Source organism: Peromyscus californicus, unplaced genomic scaffold, assembly GCF_007827085.1.
Source record: "Peromyscus californicus insignis strain IS unplaced genomic scaffold, ASM782708v3 Scaffold_3__1_contigs__length_106647218, whole genome shotgun sequence".
Lineage (NCBI taxonomy): Eukaryota > Metazoa > Chordata > Mammalia > Rodentia > Cricetidae > Peromyscus > Peromyscus californicus.
Window position 1 is genome coordinate 76,613,655 of NW_026294551.1, and position 19,010 is coordinate 76,632,664.

The window sequence follows — 19,010 nt, forward strand, 5'->3', positions numbered from 1 at the left end:
CAACATATCTCAAAAGAAAACAAGACTATTTGGTAAACATTTAGCAGTTTCTGTTACTAAACCTTTTTTCTGTAAGCTTCTAGATTTAAGACTAAGCTGAGATCAGCTCTAAAGGAGTAATGTAGGGGCTGGACAGTTGGCTCAGTGGTTCAAAGTATGTACTGCTTTTGTACAGGACCTGTTCGCTTTTCAGCACCCACAGAAATGGCTTACAAGCGCCTTCACTCCAGCTCCAGAGAAGCCAACAGCCCTTTAGCCTCTGCAGATACTGCACTCACAGTCACAAAGACAGATGGGGGTGGGGAGTTAAAAACAAAAGAAATGTATAGTTAGCACATAGATACCTTAATGACTAAAATGAATGAATAAACTTAGTCACCAAAGACTGATTACCTGACTTGGGGGAGGGAGAGCCCCTAACAAATATTCTATGAAAGATAAGGAGGAAAAGAGCTGTGATATTGAGTGTTCAGGAACAGTCATCAGGAAAATAAAGTTCCTGTGTTGTTTTGGAATAAGTCTAAACATTTTAAAATTTCACATGTACAGTTTAGTTTGATGGCCTTTATTAGTCTTAAAGCAAATAACTTTTTTCCCCAAGAATAACAGTTCAATATTACTTCAAATCTTTATTCCAACTCCAAAAATAGGACTATCCCATACAATAGCAAACATTCTGCTTTTTCATGGTCATTACTCAAATATACTTTGCCTATGCTTACTGTTAAATTGCCACGTACAGCATTTCAATTGAAAAAAGTCCCTTTATATTTTTAGTTATACCTCTTAAGACGGCCCAAGAGAAAATAAACTAATATATGATGCTACTCACTAAAAGAAAAAAAGAAATACTCTTTACGGTCTTTCATTCATTTCATCAACTAGGACACATAAGGCAGCATCTTTTTCTATAATCTGGTCCCTCCTGTGACCTGAGTTTTCTCTTTGTTGTTCATTCTGTCCAGTACAATTGCTGTTATCATCAGTGTCCATTGGCTCAGTTTTAACTCTCATCCCTGCTTCCGAATGGGGCAAATCATCAGGCAAAGAAGCCAAGCAATTTTGAATCATTTCAATTACTCGTTCCAGGTGTTTCTGAAACCTCTCAGCTGTTTCAAGACGTTGACGTTTCTGGACCTCCATCATGACTCTCAAGGTCTCTCTTGCTTGGTGGGGTCGATATTCGTTTATAAGATGATGCACATGCACGAAAAGCAGCTTAAGATCTTCTAGCTTCTCTTCTCGTTTTATACTCCCAGGGCTCCTTATTAAGATATCTAAAAGGTCCAAGAAATTAATCAGTATAGACATATTGAGTTTTCTCAGTTCTTTCTTGTGATCAAATTGCATAGGATGAAGCCGTTCAATGCCCTGACTTTCCAAAGGGCGAATGATAAGATCATCACATTGGAACTGGTTGCCAAACATCATGTAACTGTCTTTAATTGGAGGGGGAGGCTTGGGAGCTAAGCCTTCTTGAATATTTTCATCTGTATATTCCTTGATGTACTGCATTGGAGGTGGGGGAAGTGCGCTCACTTGCTGTGGTTCACCCATCGTAGACAATCAGGAACCTAAAGAAACAGAGCACAGATTCAGAACAGAATATAAAACCCCACCCCGACCCCATTAGTGACTTCAGGGCATGCTCTTCCTTCTGACAGGACAGGATCCAGAACAAGATGATTTTAGATTTTAAAATTAACATTTACAAAAGGGAATGGCTATCAATTATTTTCTAATTAAGGATTATGTTAACACACATATACTTTATCTCCTTGATGCTTTCAATAGCAGTTAAATAAACAAAAGTCACATTTTTTTGTCTATAAAGAAAACCTGAGGGAACTGGAAGCTGGGGCAGCCCCACATCAGATGGGCGTCTGCTGAGGTAAAAGATAACATCCTACAGATAGATGTGCAGGGTCTTGTTTCTGCTTTGTGCCTACAATCTGTTGCCACCACTCTCTGCCTCCACTGGGGGAGGAGGAGGGTTGTTGGTGTAGCAGAGACATCCAGAGAGGCCACACCATTCCAGCAGAAGGCAGGCACCCATGACTACTGTAATGGCATTGGAAAAAAAGAACTTCCAGAGTATGAAAGACTGCCAACACCTGTCAATTTCTCAAAGATAGGCCTGGGCAAATTATACTGAAAATAAAGGGGTAGTGTGGGAAGGGGAGGCTCTTGTGACGTTTGTCACTGTATCATGAAGCTTCATTGATGAAGAAAAAAAAATTACCAGCCTATGACCAGGGCGGCCTGGTCAACACCAACTTCGATGTTCAGAAGTTCACTGTGAATTCAGGCCATATTATCTTCAAGCTTCCTGATGTAGATGTAACCAACGGTCTTATTAAATAAGAAACACAGAGCCGATTCAGAGAAGAAAGCCAAGAGGTCAGAGCTAAGAGCCTCACCCTTCCTGATTCAACGATCCTCTTCAGCCAAGAGAGCTCTCCGAAAAAAGGGGGCGTACTTCCTGTGTGTATGTCTTCATATACTCTAGCTATTCTGCCTTCTCATTGGTTGTAAACCCAAACATGTGACTGCCTCGTCACTGCCTGTATGTACCGCCCTCCAGGTCCTTAAAGGCGTGCGCCACCGCCGCCACGCACTTGCTATAGCTCTAATAGCTCTGACCCCCAGGCAACTTTATTTATTAACATACAATTAAAATCACATTTCAGTACAAGTAAAATACCACCACATTTCCCCTTTTCTATTTTAATAAAAAGGAAAAGAAAAAGGTTATAACTAACAAAAGAAAAACTATATACAAAAGTACAATAACTATATACAATATATACAAGTAATGAATATCTAAACAATGTCTAGTCCATTTGTATTTGACAAATTCAGAGAAAATAATTTCATTATCTATCCTATTTTGTTAAGTCCAAAATGTATCTAATTCACTTTCTATCCTAATTAATCTTCAACTATAACTAACCTTCAACTATAACTAACTAATCTTCAACTCCCTCAGAGACCCAAGAAGGAAATAATATTAGCTAACAAAAATAAAAACAGAAAGTGCATGCAAGCAACTTCCAAAAAATTTGTGAGTTGACAGAAACAGCCAGCTGCCTGGACAGTCACCTGAGGTTTCTCCACAATGCTGCGGCATCATCTTCAGCCTATAGGCTTAGCATATCTGACAGACTCATTTGTGAAGTAGGATGTACACAAGGTCAACAGTTCAACCTCACATTGGGTGAGAGCAGTCCATGTACCAGAAACACCTGAATTCCACTAGTGTCATGTCATGATTCAGGATTTTAAATTCTGGAAATTGTTGTTGGTTTTTTAATTCAGCTGTCCATTCTTCTTGGCTGTGTATATATGGCTTCATCTCAGCATCCCGTTCTTCTCCACATCCCTCTGTTTCATTTCTAACAACCTCTTCAGACACAGAGTCTGCACCAGAACCCAAATTGTTGTTTGCACTATCAGCTACATGAGTTATACAGCTTTTTCCTTCCATGTGAAGCGAGTTCTTGCTGTCTACATTGCGATCCTGCCAAACTGAAAACACTTCAGATGAACTTTCAAACTCAAAAACCTGAGATTCAGAGTCCTCAAATTCTATTGGGCACTTTGTTTCTTCTTCCTTTATAAGCTGCTTTTCCACACCGGTATTAACTACTGAACCATTCCTGTGCCACCGTTTCAAAAGCATTCAATATAATCAAAGGGAGAAAAACATTAAAATACTCTGCTACCATCACATCCTGATGATGAGTATGGCTTGAAAATTGAGAACTTGCTGGCCAGTCAAGACAACAGGTATGCTAATTTCACCCTAAAGAGACAAGTGATCCTGGCAAAGGAGGAGGAAGGAAAGACGAAAAAAAAGCAAAGCTATGGCTTTGTGGAAAAAGTAACAAGAAAGAACTCCTAGTTAGGCTCACCGAACAGGGCAGAGGAAAGTGCAGAAAGCTACATTCCAAAGACTTCTGTCTTCCAGAAAGGTCTGCCCTAATGAGAGCACCAGGGTTACGATTCTAAAGGTTTCCAGTATGAAGGCAGGTTCTGTAACTGACAGTGGACACTGGCGAGTTCATTTTTACTGCAGAATCACCTTACATCATCCCATTTAAACCTCCTTAGTCACTGACTCCTCAGGTACTACATCCTCTTCACAATACCAGCTCTGGTCCCATGGCCTGCTGTCTCCTAGCTCTTGATTCTCTATTCACCCAAAGGACTGCAGGCTTTCATCAGATAGCCTGTTGCTTGCTTACCTGAGTCCAACTTAACTGCTGTAGTCATCATGTTCACCGCAATGAAGATGACCACAAAGAGAGCCAGGAAACAACCTCTAGCATCTAAACAGACCCCAAGTTGAGGTATGCAAACTTCCTCTATGAAGGAAATTCTGAGAACACGGAGCAGTGTCACTTGGAAATCTTAATCTCTTCAAGTCTTTCTCTTCTGTTAACGGACACTCTTGTCTGCTAGATGTCACGTGATTACGAGTAAGGACATCTGTTCTGCTTGTTTAGAAAAGAGGGATGCTAGGGATAAGGACTCATGTGTTCTATGTAAGCTGACAAATGTAAAATATTGGAAGTAGGAATCGGTCAGCAGAGTCCACTACAGGTTTGGCAGAGGACTTTATTTACTGTTATTTTTAGATGTTTTTTGCTATTTTGAAAAAGGACCTAAACTGTGTAGGTACAGTGGTTTACGATATAATCCTAGTGATTGAGAAACAAGATAGCTGTGAGTTCAAGGCCAGTTTAGGGTACATAATGAGTTTTGAGTCAGCCTGTGCTAAAAATACTATCTTTAAAAACTAGTAAATATTTTAAAAGTATATGAAGTTGGGAGTGAGATATGGTGATTCAGGTCTGCAAGGTATTAGAGGGGAAGGAGTGGGTATGATCAAAACACTGTGTGTGTGTGTGTGTGTGTGTGTGTGTGTGTGTGTGTGAGAGAGAGAGAGAGAGAGAGAGAGAGAGAGAGAGAGAGAGAGAGAGAGAGAGAGATAAAATTCTCAAAGAACAAAATATATATTCTAAAAACTAAGTGAAAGGGGTCTAGATTTGGGTTGCTTTTGTATGGCACATGATACATTATTTTTCATGTCTGGTTTTTTTTGGTAGGTCTATATTGGAACCTACTCTGGGAAAGAGGACATTTATATGCAAATGTCATATGCCTCATTTACTACTCTTTCCCACAGTGAAACTACTTAATGGTGTTTATCAATCTCATATCACAATCACTTTTGCTTTCTATTGTACACTAGTTTCCCAAACCAAACACTTAAAAACTATAAACTACCCTGTCTCGAAAAACCAAAAAAAAAACAAAAACAAAAAAACAAACCTCTAAACATTTTGACAAAAACAAAAAACAAAAAAACACCCAGCATTGTTAAATTTCATAATTGTATTATTATCGAAGGTTTCTGGAGGAAGCCCCATCTTAAGAATATGGTACAGTTTTATTAACACATTAGCACTTTATATCCTTTCTAAATAATTTAAAACATAAACCCCAACACTGCAACACACATGGTCAAAATAACCTCTGCTGTGTATTATCCTATGAGGAGATTCCTGAGTGTTTTTTCACACTAATCTGAGATCTGAGTTTCAAGTTACACCACCTTCCAACATCAACCAGGGCAAGTTCTGTACCATCAGTATTACACTTGGAGTATGTTAAATCTGAGGGCAGCCACTTCAAATTCTTCAGATTTGTAACTGTTTGGACATACCCTCACCCTATTTGCTTTTTTTTCCTCTTTCTTTCCTCTTCCCTTAAGTATTTCAGTATATACCTAAAACACGAATGTCCTCTTGCAACCACAGCCAAGTAGACACGGGGCCTAAATTTCATCCGGGGGGGGGTTTTGAAATTGAGGCTCTGTGCTTCCCTTCCCCACGCCGACACTAACCCCGCCGTTTCCCAAAGGCTTCTAGTAAGTGACCCGCACGGTCCTTTACACCGCCATTTACTTTTCATAACGACACAACTATTCCCAACTTAATTTTAGAGACAAGAAGCCAATTCCCAAAGTGCACAACTGGGTGCAGTAGATCAAAATGCTGGCAAATGGTACAACGGGAATTCTCACTCCGGGCTTTTTGTCTCTTTTGCGCCAAAGCACAAATCCCCATACTTCACTTGGTCGGAAGCATCCCGGGGAACAGCCCGCCACAGGGCGGAATCCGCCCATCACCGGTTTAAACCGAACTTTCCAAAGCCGCTGGAGGTCGTGATTTACGAACACTAGCAAAACCCGCACTTTCTAGTGCTCGCTTTCGGGGGTTGGGGGGGGGGGGATAAGGGGGGGGTGCGTCGCCAGCTCAGAGACTTGGTTCACGTGGTCCCCTGGAACTGGGGACGCCCTCCGAAAGCCGGCGAGATGGGAGACCCGGGTCCGCTCGGGGTTTTCTCCCGCCTCCCCCCGGCCCCGCGCTCCCAGGTGGCTAGTCTCATTTTACCAGTGGCGCCGGGGCACAGTCCCGGCTAAGGCCACGGCAGTTTAAAAGCCGTCGGCGTGGGGACGAGACCTCGGGCCTCCCAACCTCCGGTCCCGCCCGTCCCGCTCGCGGGAAGCCCGGCGAGGGAGCACTCGGCTCACCTTCGGCCTCCGGCCGGCTCCGCCGAGGGACGCGGGGGCGGGGGCGGGAAAGGCGAGCCCGGGTTTCCCAGGCTGCACCGCGCGGGGCCTCGGCGCTCCACGCCCGGAGAGACGCAGCCGCGGGGGCGGAGAGAGACGCTCAGGCTGCGGTCGCCGACCGCGGCCGCCCGCTCACCTCAGCTCTTGCTTTTCCGGTAGCGACTTTTCCTCGGCGCAGCGGAAGCACAAGTTCCGGTTGCCTTCTCAGGAAGAAGCCCCTGACGAGGGCCTTTAATTGGCTACCAAGGCTGTCCTATAACAGGTCTTGCTCCCGCCCTAAAGATAGTGCGCCTGCGCACTTCCGCGGCTCCCGCTTCGCCCGGGGTTATCTCAGGCATCTCCACCCCCCCCATCCCCACCCCCCCCCACCCCCAGGATTCCTAGGTCAGGTCGGGAGAATTCCTCTTCGCGCATTTTGTCAGTAAAAGAAAGTGCTATCTAATAATTCCATTCCTGGCCGCCCCCACTTTTAAAATTAAAAAGGAATCCACTTGCCGTTTGAAAAAGTCAGAAAACACGGGTAAGCAGTATATTAAAATATTCCAGCAATGCCTACCTCACCATCAAAAATGCTTTTTAATTAAGATTAGACTCCATGATATACATATATATGTATATAAATATTTGCAAATATATGGAGATAATTGTTTTTATTAAGAATAAAATCCTAAACCTCTGTTTCCACTCTCCATTCACTTTTCATTTAGGAATTCAAAGATGTCTATTACAGTTCTTCCACAAATTGACAAGTGAAAAAAATTAATTTGATGTAATTTTTTTAAATGGAGGGAGAGGGGGTTTTTCACTGTGTAGCCCAGGCTGGCCTCACACGTCCCTTCCCAGCCTCAGGAACGTACAGAAATGCACCATCAGCCCCAGCAAGAAAACTTTCCATTTAAGGTTTTGGTTTTGGTTTTTTTGGCGTTTTTTGTCTGTTTGTTTTCTTCCCCCACAAGAATTGTTAACAAATGTCCAAATTCATGGGAGTCTTAAGGATGCACACTGCGTATTAAAAGATAAGAATGTTCTTCTGATAAAAACAGCTCTGCTTCACAAACAGGAATCTCCCAGTTTCTTTCTTTAAATATATGGAAAATTGCAGGCATAAAAGTAAAAATGCAGTCTACTCGCCATCAACTTCAGCAGTTACATGCTGAACATCATTTCATCTCTAGTCCAGTGTGCAGCTCCAAAAGGTAAGAGCTCTTTATTTCTTCATACACTCATAGAATCATTATCTTCTTGAAAGTATATTCAGGGTCATTAAAGGAACAAAACTGATAGAATGAATGTACATATGATTTATTAGAGTGTCTCACAGGATGCAGTTCAAGTTATTATAACAATGGCTGCCTCATGCCTGAAAGGCTGAGAATCCTGCAGCTTCTCAAGTCCAAGAGGCGGAACATCTCAGCAGCTCTCATCTGGCACTGGAGGCCTGGAGGATACCTGGAGAGCTGCTGGTCTTCAGACTATGTGGGAATCCTAAAGAAATTTGGTTCTAATACTGGCAAAGGAATGATTCAACAGAATAGATAAAGTTGCCATTGAGAGTGAGGGCAAGCAACCAAAACAGTTTCCTTTCTTCTTGTCCTTTTTATCTGGGCAGCTGCCAGAAAGTGCCATGCAGGCTTCCTGCTTCTGAAAATCTGATTAAAGAAATTCCTCACAGGAGTTTGGGTTTTAGTTGGTTTCAGATGCAATCAAGTTAATCACCAAGATTACCCATAACCCAACGATAAGTTAATAGGACTGGGGATGTAGCTCAGTTAGTAGGGAAATTGCTTAGAATACATGAAACTGTGGGGTCTGTCCCCAGCACTACATAAGCCAGACATGATGGCCCATGCCTGTAACCTCAGCACCTAGGGGGTCAAAACAGAAGGATCCAAAGTTCAGAAATTCAAGGTTATCTTCAGCTACATAGTTCAAAGCCAGCTTAGGCTGTGTGAGAACTTGTCTCAGAAAGGAAAGAAGGAAAAGAAAGAGAAAGAAAAAAGATTTTTCCACTTTTTATAATCAACTACCACATCAATATTTTGATTCAGATTGTCTCTGGTTCCAATTAAGAGCTACCCTTTTCAAACTACTAATGTCTTTTAATTGGCTTGTAATCTTTACATTCCCCCCCATCTTGCCCCTCCATTAATAATTTGTTGAAGAAATCCATCCGTTTTTAGCATGCCTGAATCAAGTTTTTCTCCTGACACCAACATGTTCTGCACCAGAGACTTCCAATGTTATTTCCAGTCCTCACTGTACTTCGTCTGTCAGCAGTACTTGGCATATTTGATCATTTAGATTACCCTAGGACTCAGTTGTGAAGCTTCTTCTCAGAAGCCATCCACGTGATGGCACATAGGTAATACCATGAAGACCCTGGAACCCCCTCCGCTCTGTACGTCAAACCCTAGCAGACAGCTTGACCCAATTGTATTGGATCTGTTTCCAAAAAGCTCCTCTTTTTTCCTCCAGTACACCACCGAAACCACCATACCAGCCTCTTGCATTAGTTTTATTTTAGTGTGTTTCAAATATGAGAAATTGTTACAGCTCCTGTGACTGTTGTCATTCTTTTTTTTCTTTTTTCTTTTTTCTTTTTTTTCTCGAGACAGGGTTTCTCTGTGTAGCTTTTGAAGCTTGTCCTCGAACTCACTTGGTAGACCAGGCTGACCTCAAACTCACAGAGATCTGCCTGCCTCTACCTCCTGAGTGCTGGGATTAAAGGCATGTACACCACCGCCCAGCTGTTGTCATTCTTCATTACCTTGATTTCTGCAATAGCCTCCCAAATGTTTTCTTTGCTTCCACTTTTTCCTTCCCTTATTCTGCTCCCTACACTGTTCTAAAGTAAAAGATTGAGCTTGTTCAAAATTCTCCAAGGAAGTTTTTGTTTGTTTGTTTTGTTTTGTTTTTTGGTTTTTCGAGACAGGGTTTATCCATGTAGTTTTGGTGCCTGTCCTGGATCTCGCTCTGTAGACCAGGCTGGCCTCAAACTCACAGAGATCCTCCTGACTCTGCCTCCTGAGTGCTGGGATTAAAGGCATGCGCCACCGACTGCCCGGCTCCAAGGAAGTTTCTATAACATATAAAATGAAATCTAATGCCCCTACCATGGCCCAAACATTTTAAAATGTACTAAACATCCTTCCTAGGACTTGCCATCAACTGAAATCATCTTTAGGTGGCATATTTGTTTATTTTATTGTCTTCATCAGAATACAAGTTTATGAGCATAGAAACTTTTCCTGTTTCATTCACTGTTATATTGTCAGCACCTGGAACAATGTCTGAGATGGGTAAGTACTCAAGAAATATTTATTGAATAAATAACAAAATGACTCTGTCTCCTGTAATTTCAGGGGATCTATTCCATGATCACTAGTGAGTATCTGAAAGCACAGATAGTTCCTAACCCTGTATATAGTATACAGTTTTATTATACCCACCGATAATAAAGTTTAATTTATAAATAAGTACAGTAAAATGAACCACAATAAAAGTACAGTAAAATGAACCACAATAACTAATGATGGAATAAAATAATTATAACAACATATATAATAAAATTTGTGAGTGTAGTCTCTATCATATCACTAATTCACCTATAGGAAATACTTTATGACTTCCCATTGACATATGTGAATAGCAAGATTGATTCCTCTTGCACTTTGGGGTCATTATTAAGTAAAAGAAAGATTACTTGAGCACAAATGCAACAATAATGTAACAGAAAATCTGGTAACTGATGTGTCTACTAAGAGACGACAGGGCAGGTAGCATATATAGCATCTATACTCTGGACAAGGCGATAATTCACAACTCTAGCAGGCCAAAACTGGACACTCTGTACCATTCTGTTCAAACTGGTGCACACTTTAAAACATAAGTTTATGTCTGGAATTTTCCAGTTAGTATCTTTATGTCATATTTGTCCATGAGCAATTGAAAGCAAAACCTTAGATATATGAGGACTACTCTATGGACATCAGTTTCAAATGAAGCTATAGTGATTTAACAGATAGACCACAGTCTGCATAGCCATAGTTCTGCTGTGTGACATTACTTCCTTCCAGTTTTTGCTATCATGATCACTGGACTATGTGCATACTTAGTTCACACTTGTTTTTGCACTCATTTTTTTTCTCCTGCTGAGATAAATTTCTGGAAGTGGCCCAAAGTGCAAATGTCATACAGCTAGTGACATAACCAAGGTAGACTGTTGGCCTCTTGATTCTCATGTTGGTGTTCTTTCCAGTAAAATACGAATGAGTAGTGGCTACGAAATCCATGTCATGAGAGAAGCTGGTGAAAATACGGGTGTAATAAACACTTATTTTAATCTGTGGTTGACTGAATCTGCAAGATCTGAATGGAAAATTTATGCCTTAAGTTTAACAAGGAATACAGTTATTCAACACATCTTTATGGTGTGTCCGTTATGCCAGGCACTGTTTTAGAAGGTGAAAGACATGTGTCCAACCTTCTAATGGAGAGACAACAGGATGCAAACATAAGAACCTCAAATAGTGATAAGGGCTGTGGGGACAAAGTAATGCAGACTAGTGCAATCATAGTGTGGGCTGAGGCCAGCTAGCTGCTTGGCAGAGCGTACTTAGGGGAGTGACAGATGGTGACCTTGGAAATCAGCTATGAATAGTGGAAAGAGGTGAATGTTGCAGAGGTAATGGAAACAGCAATTGGAACAACACTGAGGTCTCCATGATGGTCTTCAGTTGGAGTTTGAAAGGAACCTATCAAAACCTCTTGTAGCATGCACATTCCTCCTTATGTCGTCCCCCCAACCACCCCCCATCACAGAGATAAGTGAATATAATGTACAAACCTTTGGGCTGTAATTGCTCTGCATCTTCAGTGTGCCCTTGTTAATTGGGTTTTTGCTTTGCCATTCCAATAGGTGAGCAGTGGTTTAATCTGCCATCATTTGGTGTTAGGAATCTTTTCTTTGCTATTTGTCAAATGCATCTTTTCTCCAGTGAGCTGCTTGAGTTTTTCTATCCTTTTTAAAAATTGGCTTGTCTTCTCTGTTGAGTTGTGAGTATACACACACACACACACACACACACACACACACACACACACACGTTAATAATAAGTTGTTTATTGCATATGTCTCATAAATATTTTCTTAGAACTTATGACTGATCTTTTAACCTTCCTCATAGCTATCTTTTAAACGGCAAGAGTTCTTAGCTTCAGTGAAGTCCTAGCAATTCTTAGTTTTTAAATTTACTTACTTCATTATTTATATGTATGAGTGTTTTGCCTACATGTACGTAATGCACAACACATGCATGCCTGGTGCCCACAGAGGCCAGAAGAGGGTTTTGGACCCCCTGGGATTAGAGATACAGATGGTTGTGAGCCACCATGTGGGAGCTGGAAATCCAATCCGTATCATCTGCAAGAACAATAGACACTCTTAACAGCTGAGCCAACTCTCCAGCCCTGTCAATTATTTTCCTTCAAGGCTCATACTTTGTGCATCCTGTCCAAGAATCTTTGCTTAACCAAACATTGTAGTTGGAGTTTTCCTGCCTGGCCCACAGTCAGGGCAAATCTCTCTCACCTGCCAGTCCCACAGCCGTCAGACCCGACCAAGTAAACACAGAGACTTGTATTGGTTTCAAACTGTATGGCCATGGCAGGCTTCTTGCTAACTGTTCTTTCAGCTTAAATTAATCCATTTTTATAAATCTATACCTTGCCACATGGCTCGTGGCTTACCGGCATCTTCACATGCTGTTTCTCATCGTGGTGGCTGGCATTGTCTCTCTGACTCAGCCTTCCACTTCCCAGCTTTATTCTCCTCCTTGTCCCGCCTACACTTCCTGCCTAGCCAATGGCCAATCAGTGTTTTAATTATTGACTAATCAGCAACACATTTGACATACAGAACATCCCACAGCACTTCCCCCCTTTTTTTAAAAAAAAAAAAAAGGAAGGTTTTAACCTTAACAAAGTAAAATTACATACAATTTGGGAATTTGGGCGTAGCTTCTCTTACTACTTCCTGCTGGAGGGGGGCGCTGTATCTTATGGGGAAACAAAGAAAATTTTAGGATTATGGAATAGTCCATGAGGGTGTATCATCTGAGCCAGTTGCCTTCAAACCATTCTGGATGTTGGATCATCTGGGCCATGGTGTCATCGGAGACCTTTCAGGGGGTCTTGGCTGGTCAAACCTGAGGTGTCTTAATCTGGAATAAATCCATAGCCTCTGGCTTTCTGTGGAAACAAAAGCAGAGTCTCCTTTCCAAAGTAACATATCCTTATATCCAAATTTTGAAGTCAAGGTACCTTTAAAATATACATTTTGGCATAACTCAACAGCTTTTACAATCAAATGTTTTTCTGCAGTTAAAAGTCCCAAAGACAACACAATGCAGATTCTCTGTGTAATATCCATTTTTACGTGGCTTATTTTTTATACTACCTTTACTGTCTCTTTAAAGACTTTATTTTTTAAAACTATGTATTTGTTTCTATAACTCTATATATCATCTTTTTTGTCTCTTTCAAGCCTACGTATCTTTTACACACATTGTAAACTATTACATCTGAATCTGTCTTATTGTAAATCTATTGCCTTAAACTGCAGCAGCTGTGGCTGCTGGATCCACCCACCTCAGCTTCCCAACATGGCCATGGTTTACCGCCAGCTCTGGGAGCTATCGGGGGTCTATGCTTTTAGCCAAGCAGCGTGTAGCCCAGAAACCTCCCCTTTTGCTCTGCACTAGCAAAGGCTAAATCCACCATGCAGCTCAAAGTGCCACTTGCAAAGGCCTCATTCCCACCACAGGCAGGTCAAGCACGCACGCTAGGAACCCACCAGTAGCTCAAACCAGCAGCTGCCGCTCATTTGAGAGAGACAATTAGGAACTGTTTTTAGCTCCGTTTTAGAATCTTTTCTCAGGTTTTAGGTGGAAACTCTTGCCACCACGTTGGACACCATTTGTAGTTGGAGTTTTCCTGCCTGGCCCACAGTCAGGGCAAATCTCTCTCACCTGCCAGTCCCACAGCCGTCAGACCCGACCAAGTAAACACAGAGACTTGTATTGGTTTCAAACTGTATGGCCATGGCAGGCTTCTTGCTAACTGTTCTTTCAGCTTAAATTAATCCATTTTTATAAATCTATACCTTGCCACATGGCTCGTGGCTTACCGGCATCTTCACATGCTGTTTCTCATCGTGGTGGCTGGCATTGTCTCTCTGACTCAGCCTTCCACTTCCCAGCTTTATTCTCCTCCTTGTCCCGCCTACACTTCCTGCCTAGCCAATGGCCAATCAGTGTTTTAATTATTGACTAATCAGCAACACATTTGACATACAGAACATCCCACAGCAAAACATTGTGAGGGATTGTTCTTTATGATTTTAAGTGTTGCATTGAGGTTTCTAACTTTGGGCAGATTTACTTTCATGTATAGTTTAGGTAAGAATCAAAGGTTCCATTTGTTTATTATTTTTGTGTATAAAAACCTAACTTTTCCAGCACTTCACTGACTTTGCTGGTATTATAGTACCATTGTTAGAAAGATGGGTTCATAAATAATAACCTGTGGGTTGTCAGTCAGTTACATTGTATTTTCAGCCTGCTAATCGGTCTCTGTAGAAGAATTGGAAGCTAGTAAATGAAAATAGTTGTTTTCAGTATCTGCTTGTTCATATCATGTACTGTAGTTATATATAGTACCATGTAGTATGTACATATGTATGCATATGCATTTGTATACATACATACATTCATATATATATAACCTGAAAAATTATTGCTAATGAACTTTCCTCTGAGGTCTGAAGTATGGCTTCAGTCCCTAATAACCATTTGTTTTTGTTCCTGTTGCTGTTGCCTTATTGGTGTGAACAAACTTATCACTAACCACCTCAACAAGCCAGACCTGGTACAGCCGTGGATGGGAAGGGCAGTTTGCTTTGCTCCTTACAGTTTTCTTACCAGCAGGGGGCAGCAGTAACCAGCTCAGCTAAATTCAGGCTGCTGAGGGCTTCTGTGCTAATCTCCTCTACTGTCTCCCACTTTCCATCTGTTACACACAGCACCGCCAGGCTGCTGTGTGCTTGGTGTCGATGAGCTATTCCTCACCCTCTGTTTGGATAACCAGGCTCTCTGGGTCTGTCCGCTGTCTGTCCTATAATAAACTTCAGTGAATCCCGAGTCGCCCATCTCACAGAGAAGTTGTTTTCTGGCTCTTTGGTTCCAAATGCGGGGAAACTGGAAAAGCTGGAAGTGCTTCAATACCACCACCATGGCCCCCCGTGTTGTCTTCCGTCTCACTGCCCTTGTTTTTATTAAGTTGTAATTGTGCACCAGTTTTATTTCTACAGCTGTGGGTAAGTGGCTGGCCTACCTGGGCATTAATTAGCTCAGACAATCTTGGATGTAGCCACATAGCACAGATAGCCAGTGTAGAATATTGTTTTGTTGAGAGATGGATATGGATAAAAGCGAAAGTAAGAAGAAAACACTTCCACGTGTCCCAGATAGGAGGTGCATACAAAGATGAGCTGCCTGGACTCAGGGGAGGGAGAATTCGGGTGTAGCTTGTTGATCACCATTCTTGAGGTTCTTGATTTAATCTCCAGCACAACCAAAAAGGGGGGCAAGGGACAATATTAAGACAAGTAATATTTTAATTAAAAATTCAAAAAGTAAAATTTAAGACAAAAACACCCATGATAGCCAAAATATCATTTTAAATAAGGACGGGTTCCCTATATAGTCCAATGACACCATTGAAAGGGAGCCTACACGACCCTTCCCATTTGAAGACTGGCATTATTCCCCAGATGGCAGGGGTGGCAGGGCTCTTAGGCTTTCAGAGTTTATGTACTGATCTTCTAGTGTTGAGTCATCAAGTATGTATCGTTCACCAAGTAAACAGACGCCACTGTCCAGACCCAGTGATCCACCCACCACAAGGCCAGTGTTACCTCTCTGCAGTTCTCAGGAATCTTTACCCCTTTGATCCACTCTGCTTCAGGTCTTCAATGCAAGTTTTCAGAACCTGGTGTCCCGTGGACAAGGACAGATTTTATGATACAGACCCTTACAGTCTGTTTAGTCAATTCAGATTGTAGTCAGACTTTCCTTTGGGCCACCAGCTCACAAAAAAACGACACGGAGACTTATTATTAATTATGAAGACTCAGCCTATAGTTTAGGCTTGTTTCAAACTAGCTCTTATAATTTAATTAACCCATTTCTGTTCATCTACATGTTGCCACGTGCCTCGTAGCTTTTACCTGTCTACCTGCATGTCCATTTCCCCTGCATCAGCTGGTGACTCCTTTCTTCTTCCCAGCCTCCTCTGTGCCTGGAAATCCTGCCTAACTATTGGCCATTCAGCTTTTTATTAAACCAATCAGAATGACAAATCTTCACAGTGTGAAGGTGCATACAAAGACACTCGGGGGAGGGAGAATTCGGATGTAGCTTGTTGATCACCATTCTTGAGGTTCTTGATTTAATCTCCAGCACAACCAAAAAGGGGGGCAAGGGACAATATTAAGATAAGTAATATTTTAATTAAAAATTCAAAAAGTAAGATTTAAGACAAAAACACCCATAATAACGTGGTGGATAAAAACGATTATTCCGCCACGTCAGACACCAGCATAAAGCATGCACAGGACTTGGCTATCTGCCTTCTGTATCTGCTTTCCTTTGTCTCCGTATTTCCCACCAACTGATTACCAGTTTGACCTCCTATGTCTATCAATGTGGATTGAGAAATTTCCTGTTCAGTCAGGGTGGGGCAAAGTATGGAAAGTCCTGGCCTGAAATTCAGGAGACCTGAGTTTGGCTAATGTGATGGGCAACTTCAGGTGAGCCGTATCTCCTCTCGGTGAAATGAGACTGTCAGGCAAAGCCAGTCACCTGTAAGTCCAGGCGTCAGCTGGGGCTTCCGATGCTCACCTCCTGCCTACTTTCAGCACTAGGAACCTTACTTTCTCGTTGAGATTTCATGATTTTACAAGTCCTCTGATCACTAAAAGTCCTTTGAGATTTGGTGTTGGCTCATTCCATTGGAACCCCCTGTGTATGTGTTATTAATAACAGAAATACCGCAGTCTCAGAAACTTCATAGAACCTTTGGAGAGTCACATCTGAAGGAGAGAAAAGCTGGCCTTCCCAGGATCCAAGGAAAAGGCACTGCGATTCTCTAACCAGCCTTCTCCTTGAATTGTATTTATTTGTCCACTAATTTATTTGTTAGCTATTTTCTCGGTCTTGAGGATTGAAGTCAGGGCCTTGCACATACTCAGTGAGCGAGCTATCTACCACGAAGCACATCCCTTACCTTAGACCAGAGGTTCTCAGCCTTTAATCCAGTTCCTCATGTTGGGGTGACCCCCAACCGTACAATTACTTCGTTGCTACTTCATAACTGTAATTTTGCTACTTTTATGAATCATAATGTAAAAAATCTAATATGCACTATATATGATATGTGACCTTCAAAAGGGGTCACGACCCACAGGTTGAAAACCGCTACCCTAGACTGTTTTGTGAAATAGTGTTAGGCTAACAACAAAACTGAGTAGAAAATGCCAAGTTCTACTAAATTCCTTCCTGGCACATACAGAGAGCCTCCCCACCATCAGCGTCCCGCCTCAGAATGGTACAGTTGATGCTAGTGAACCACATTTGTGCATACATCATCAGCACTTAAAGTCCATAGTCCACTTCAGGTTCACACTTGGTGTTGGACAGTCTGTGGGTTTGACAAAATGTATAATGGCATATACCTACCCTAATACCCAAGAAAATAGTTTCCCTGTCCTAAAAATCCCCTGAACTCTACCAGTTATCCTTCCCTCCCCCCAAGTCCCTGGAATTCACTGACCTTTTTACTATCTGATTGATTTCCCCTTTCCTAAAATGTCATGTAGTTGGAGTCATTTTTAGTGTTTTCTGGTAGTTTTCTTCTGCTTAATTTAAAATTCTTCCTCTTTTTTTTTCTGTAGTTTTCTTCTGCTTAATTTAAAATTCTTCCTCTTTTTTTTTCTTTTTTACCATTTAATAATGTTGCATCTTGGACCTACCTCATTACCCATTCAGCTGTGGAAGAGCATCCTATTTGCTTTCGGGTTTTAGAAATTATGGATGTGACTTCTGTAAGCCTCAGTCTCTAAGTTGTTATGTCAATCTAAGTTTTCATTTTGGTAAATACTAGTGAGTGTGATTGTTGGATCTCATGGCAAGAGTATTTTTAGCTTTTTAAAAAACAGCAACAACAACAACAAACCCCTGAACTGTCTTCCACAGTAACTGTACAATTTTAGCAACTCCAGTAGAACCAGTCATATCTCCTTATTGTAACTTGATAATGCTGTAGACATTGACCATCTTTCCTTCTGCTTCTTTGTCTCCTGTGAATCTTTTTTGTTCAGGCATGTGGTTATTCTTTAGTCAGTGTGCTTAGTTTTTATTGTTTACTTATTTATTCAACTTTATTTATTGATAAACATGTGTATATGATGTGAAGGCAGGTGATTGCTCAGATACCACTGAGCACACATGGAGGTCAGAGGACAACTTTGTGGAGTTGGGTCTCCTTCTGTGTTTCTGTGGGCTGCAGGGATGGAACTCAGGCCGGCAGACTTGCAGAGCAAACACCTTTACCTTTACCTGCTGAGCCATCTCACCCATCCTTACTGTTTGCTTTGAAGAGTTCTTTGAATATTTGAGGTAGCAACCTTTATCAGATAAGTTTTTTTGCAAATTATTTATCCCACTCTGTAGCTTATCTTCATCTTCCAATGGTGTCTTTCATAGAACAGATGGGGTAGTTATTGTTGTTTTAATCAAGACTGGCTCGTGTTTTCTGTGGGAGCCCACTAAGGTTTCCTAGTGAGATCTGAGCTTGCTTTACATAGCAGAGCTGCATTAGGGGATGGCTTGCCCCCCGTGTGTGGTTATCAGGTATTTGGAATGTTCTGCACTTGGCTGTGCTGGGAGGAGGTCATTTGCTCCACCCCTTAGCACTCCTTTAAAAGTCCTTTAGCAGAAACGGAAGGAACCAGTGGGTTTTGATCCAGGCCCTCATGAGGCTATCCTTTGTTTCTGTCTCTCTCCCTCTATATTTCTAGCTAAGTATTTCTCACTTCTCCCTCCTCAAGAGTACCTTGGGAGAAAAAGTGAGAGCAGGTGTCCCACAGTTTTCATGGATTATGTGTTTGTTGGTGATACACTTTCACATTTTACAGGCAGGGCTGTGACTTGTTTTGCTCGGTTTTGTGATGGGTCAAGGTCTTTGGATGTCGAGTTGCTTCCATTCACTGATAAGAGTATCCTGCCTCCAGTGAACTGCTTTTGCTTCTTTA

At 41.7% G+C, this 19,010-nt stretch overlaps 2 protein-coding genes across 5 annotated transcripts in view; one reads left to right on the forward strand and one right to left on the reverse strand.

Moving 5' to 3' along the window:
• Nucleotides 1-544: 544 nt before the first annotated feature.
• Med7 (mediator complex subunit 7) lies at nt 545-6,884 on the reverse strand. Of its 3 annotated transcripts, none has more exons than XM_052758348.1 (2): nt 6,777-6,884; nt 545-1,574 (listed from the first exon to the last, which is right to left on the reverse strand). In XM_052758348.1, exon 2 carries the CDS (start codon nt 1,555-1,557, stop codon nt 856-858), a length of 702 nt encoding a protein of 233 aa, XP_052614308.1. In that variant the 5' UTR covers nt 1,558-1,574; nt 6,777-6,884; the 3' UTR covers nt 545-855. The 3 variants fall into 3 exon arrangements, with proteins under 3 accessions (XP_052614308.1, XP_052614307.1, XP_052614311.1); XM_052758347.1 differs by having other exon boundaries at nt 6,602-6,780; XM_052758351.1 differs by lacking the exon at nt 6,777-6,884 and adding an exon at nt 2,243-4,930.
• Nucleotides 6,885-7,031: 147 nt separating this feature from the next.
• The window catches only part of Itk (IL2 inducible T cell kinase), a 121,470-nt gene continuing 109,491 nt past the window's right edge, over nt 7,032-19,010 (forward strand). For both annotated transcript variants that reach the window (XM_052758344.1, XM_052758343.1), the window contains exons 1-2: nt 7,032-7,160; nt 7,743-7,836. The gene's annotated coding sequence lies outside the window, so the exon portion shown is untranslated. The remainder of the gene's footprint in view (nt 7,161-7,742; nt 7,837-19,010) is intronic.

Excerpts from the sequence above, each read along its gene's own strand:
- Med7 (XM_052758348.1), bottom strand. The coding sequence starts at position 1,557 with ATGGGTGAACCACAGCAAGTGAGCGCACTTCCCCCACCTCCAATGCAG.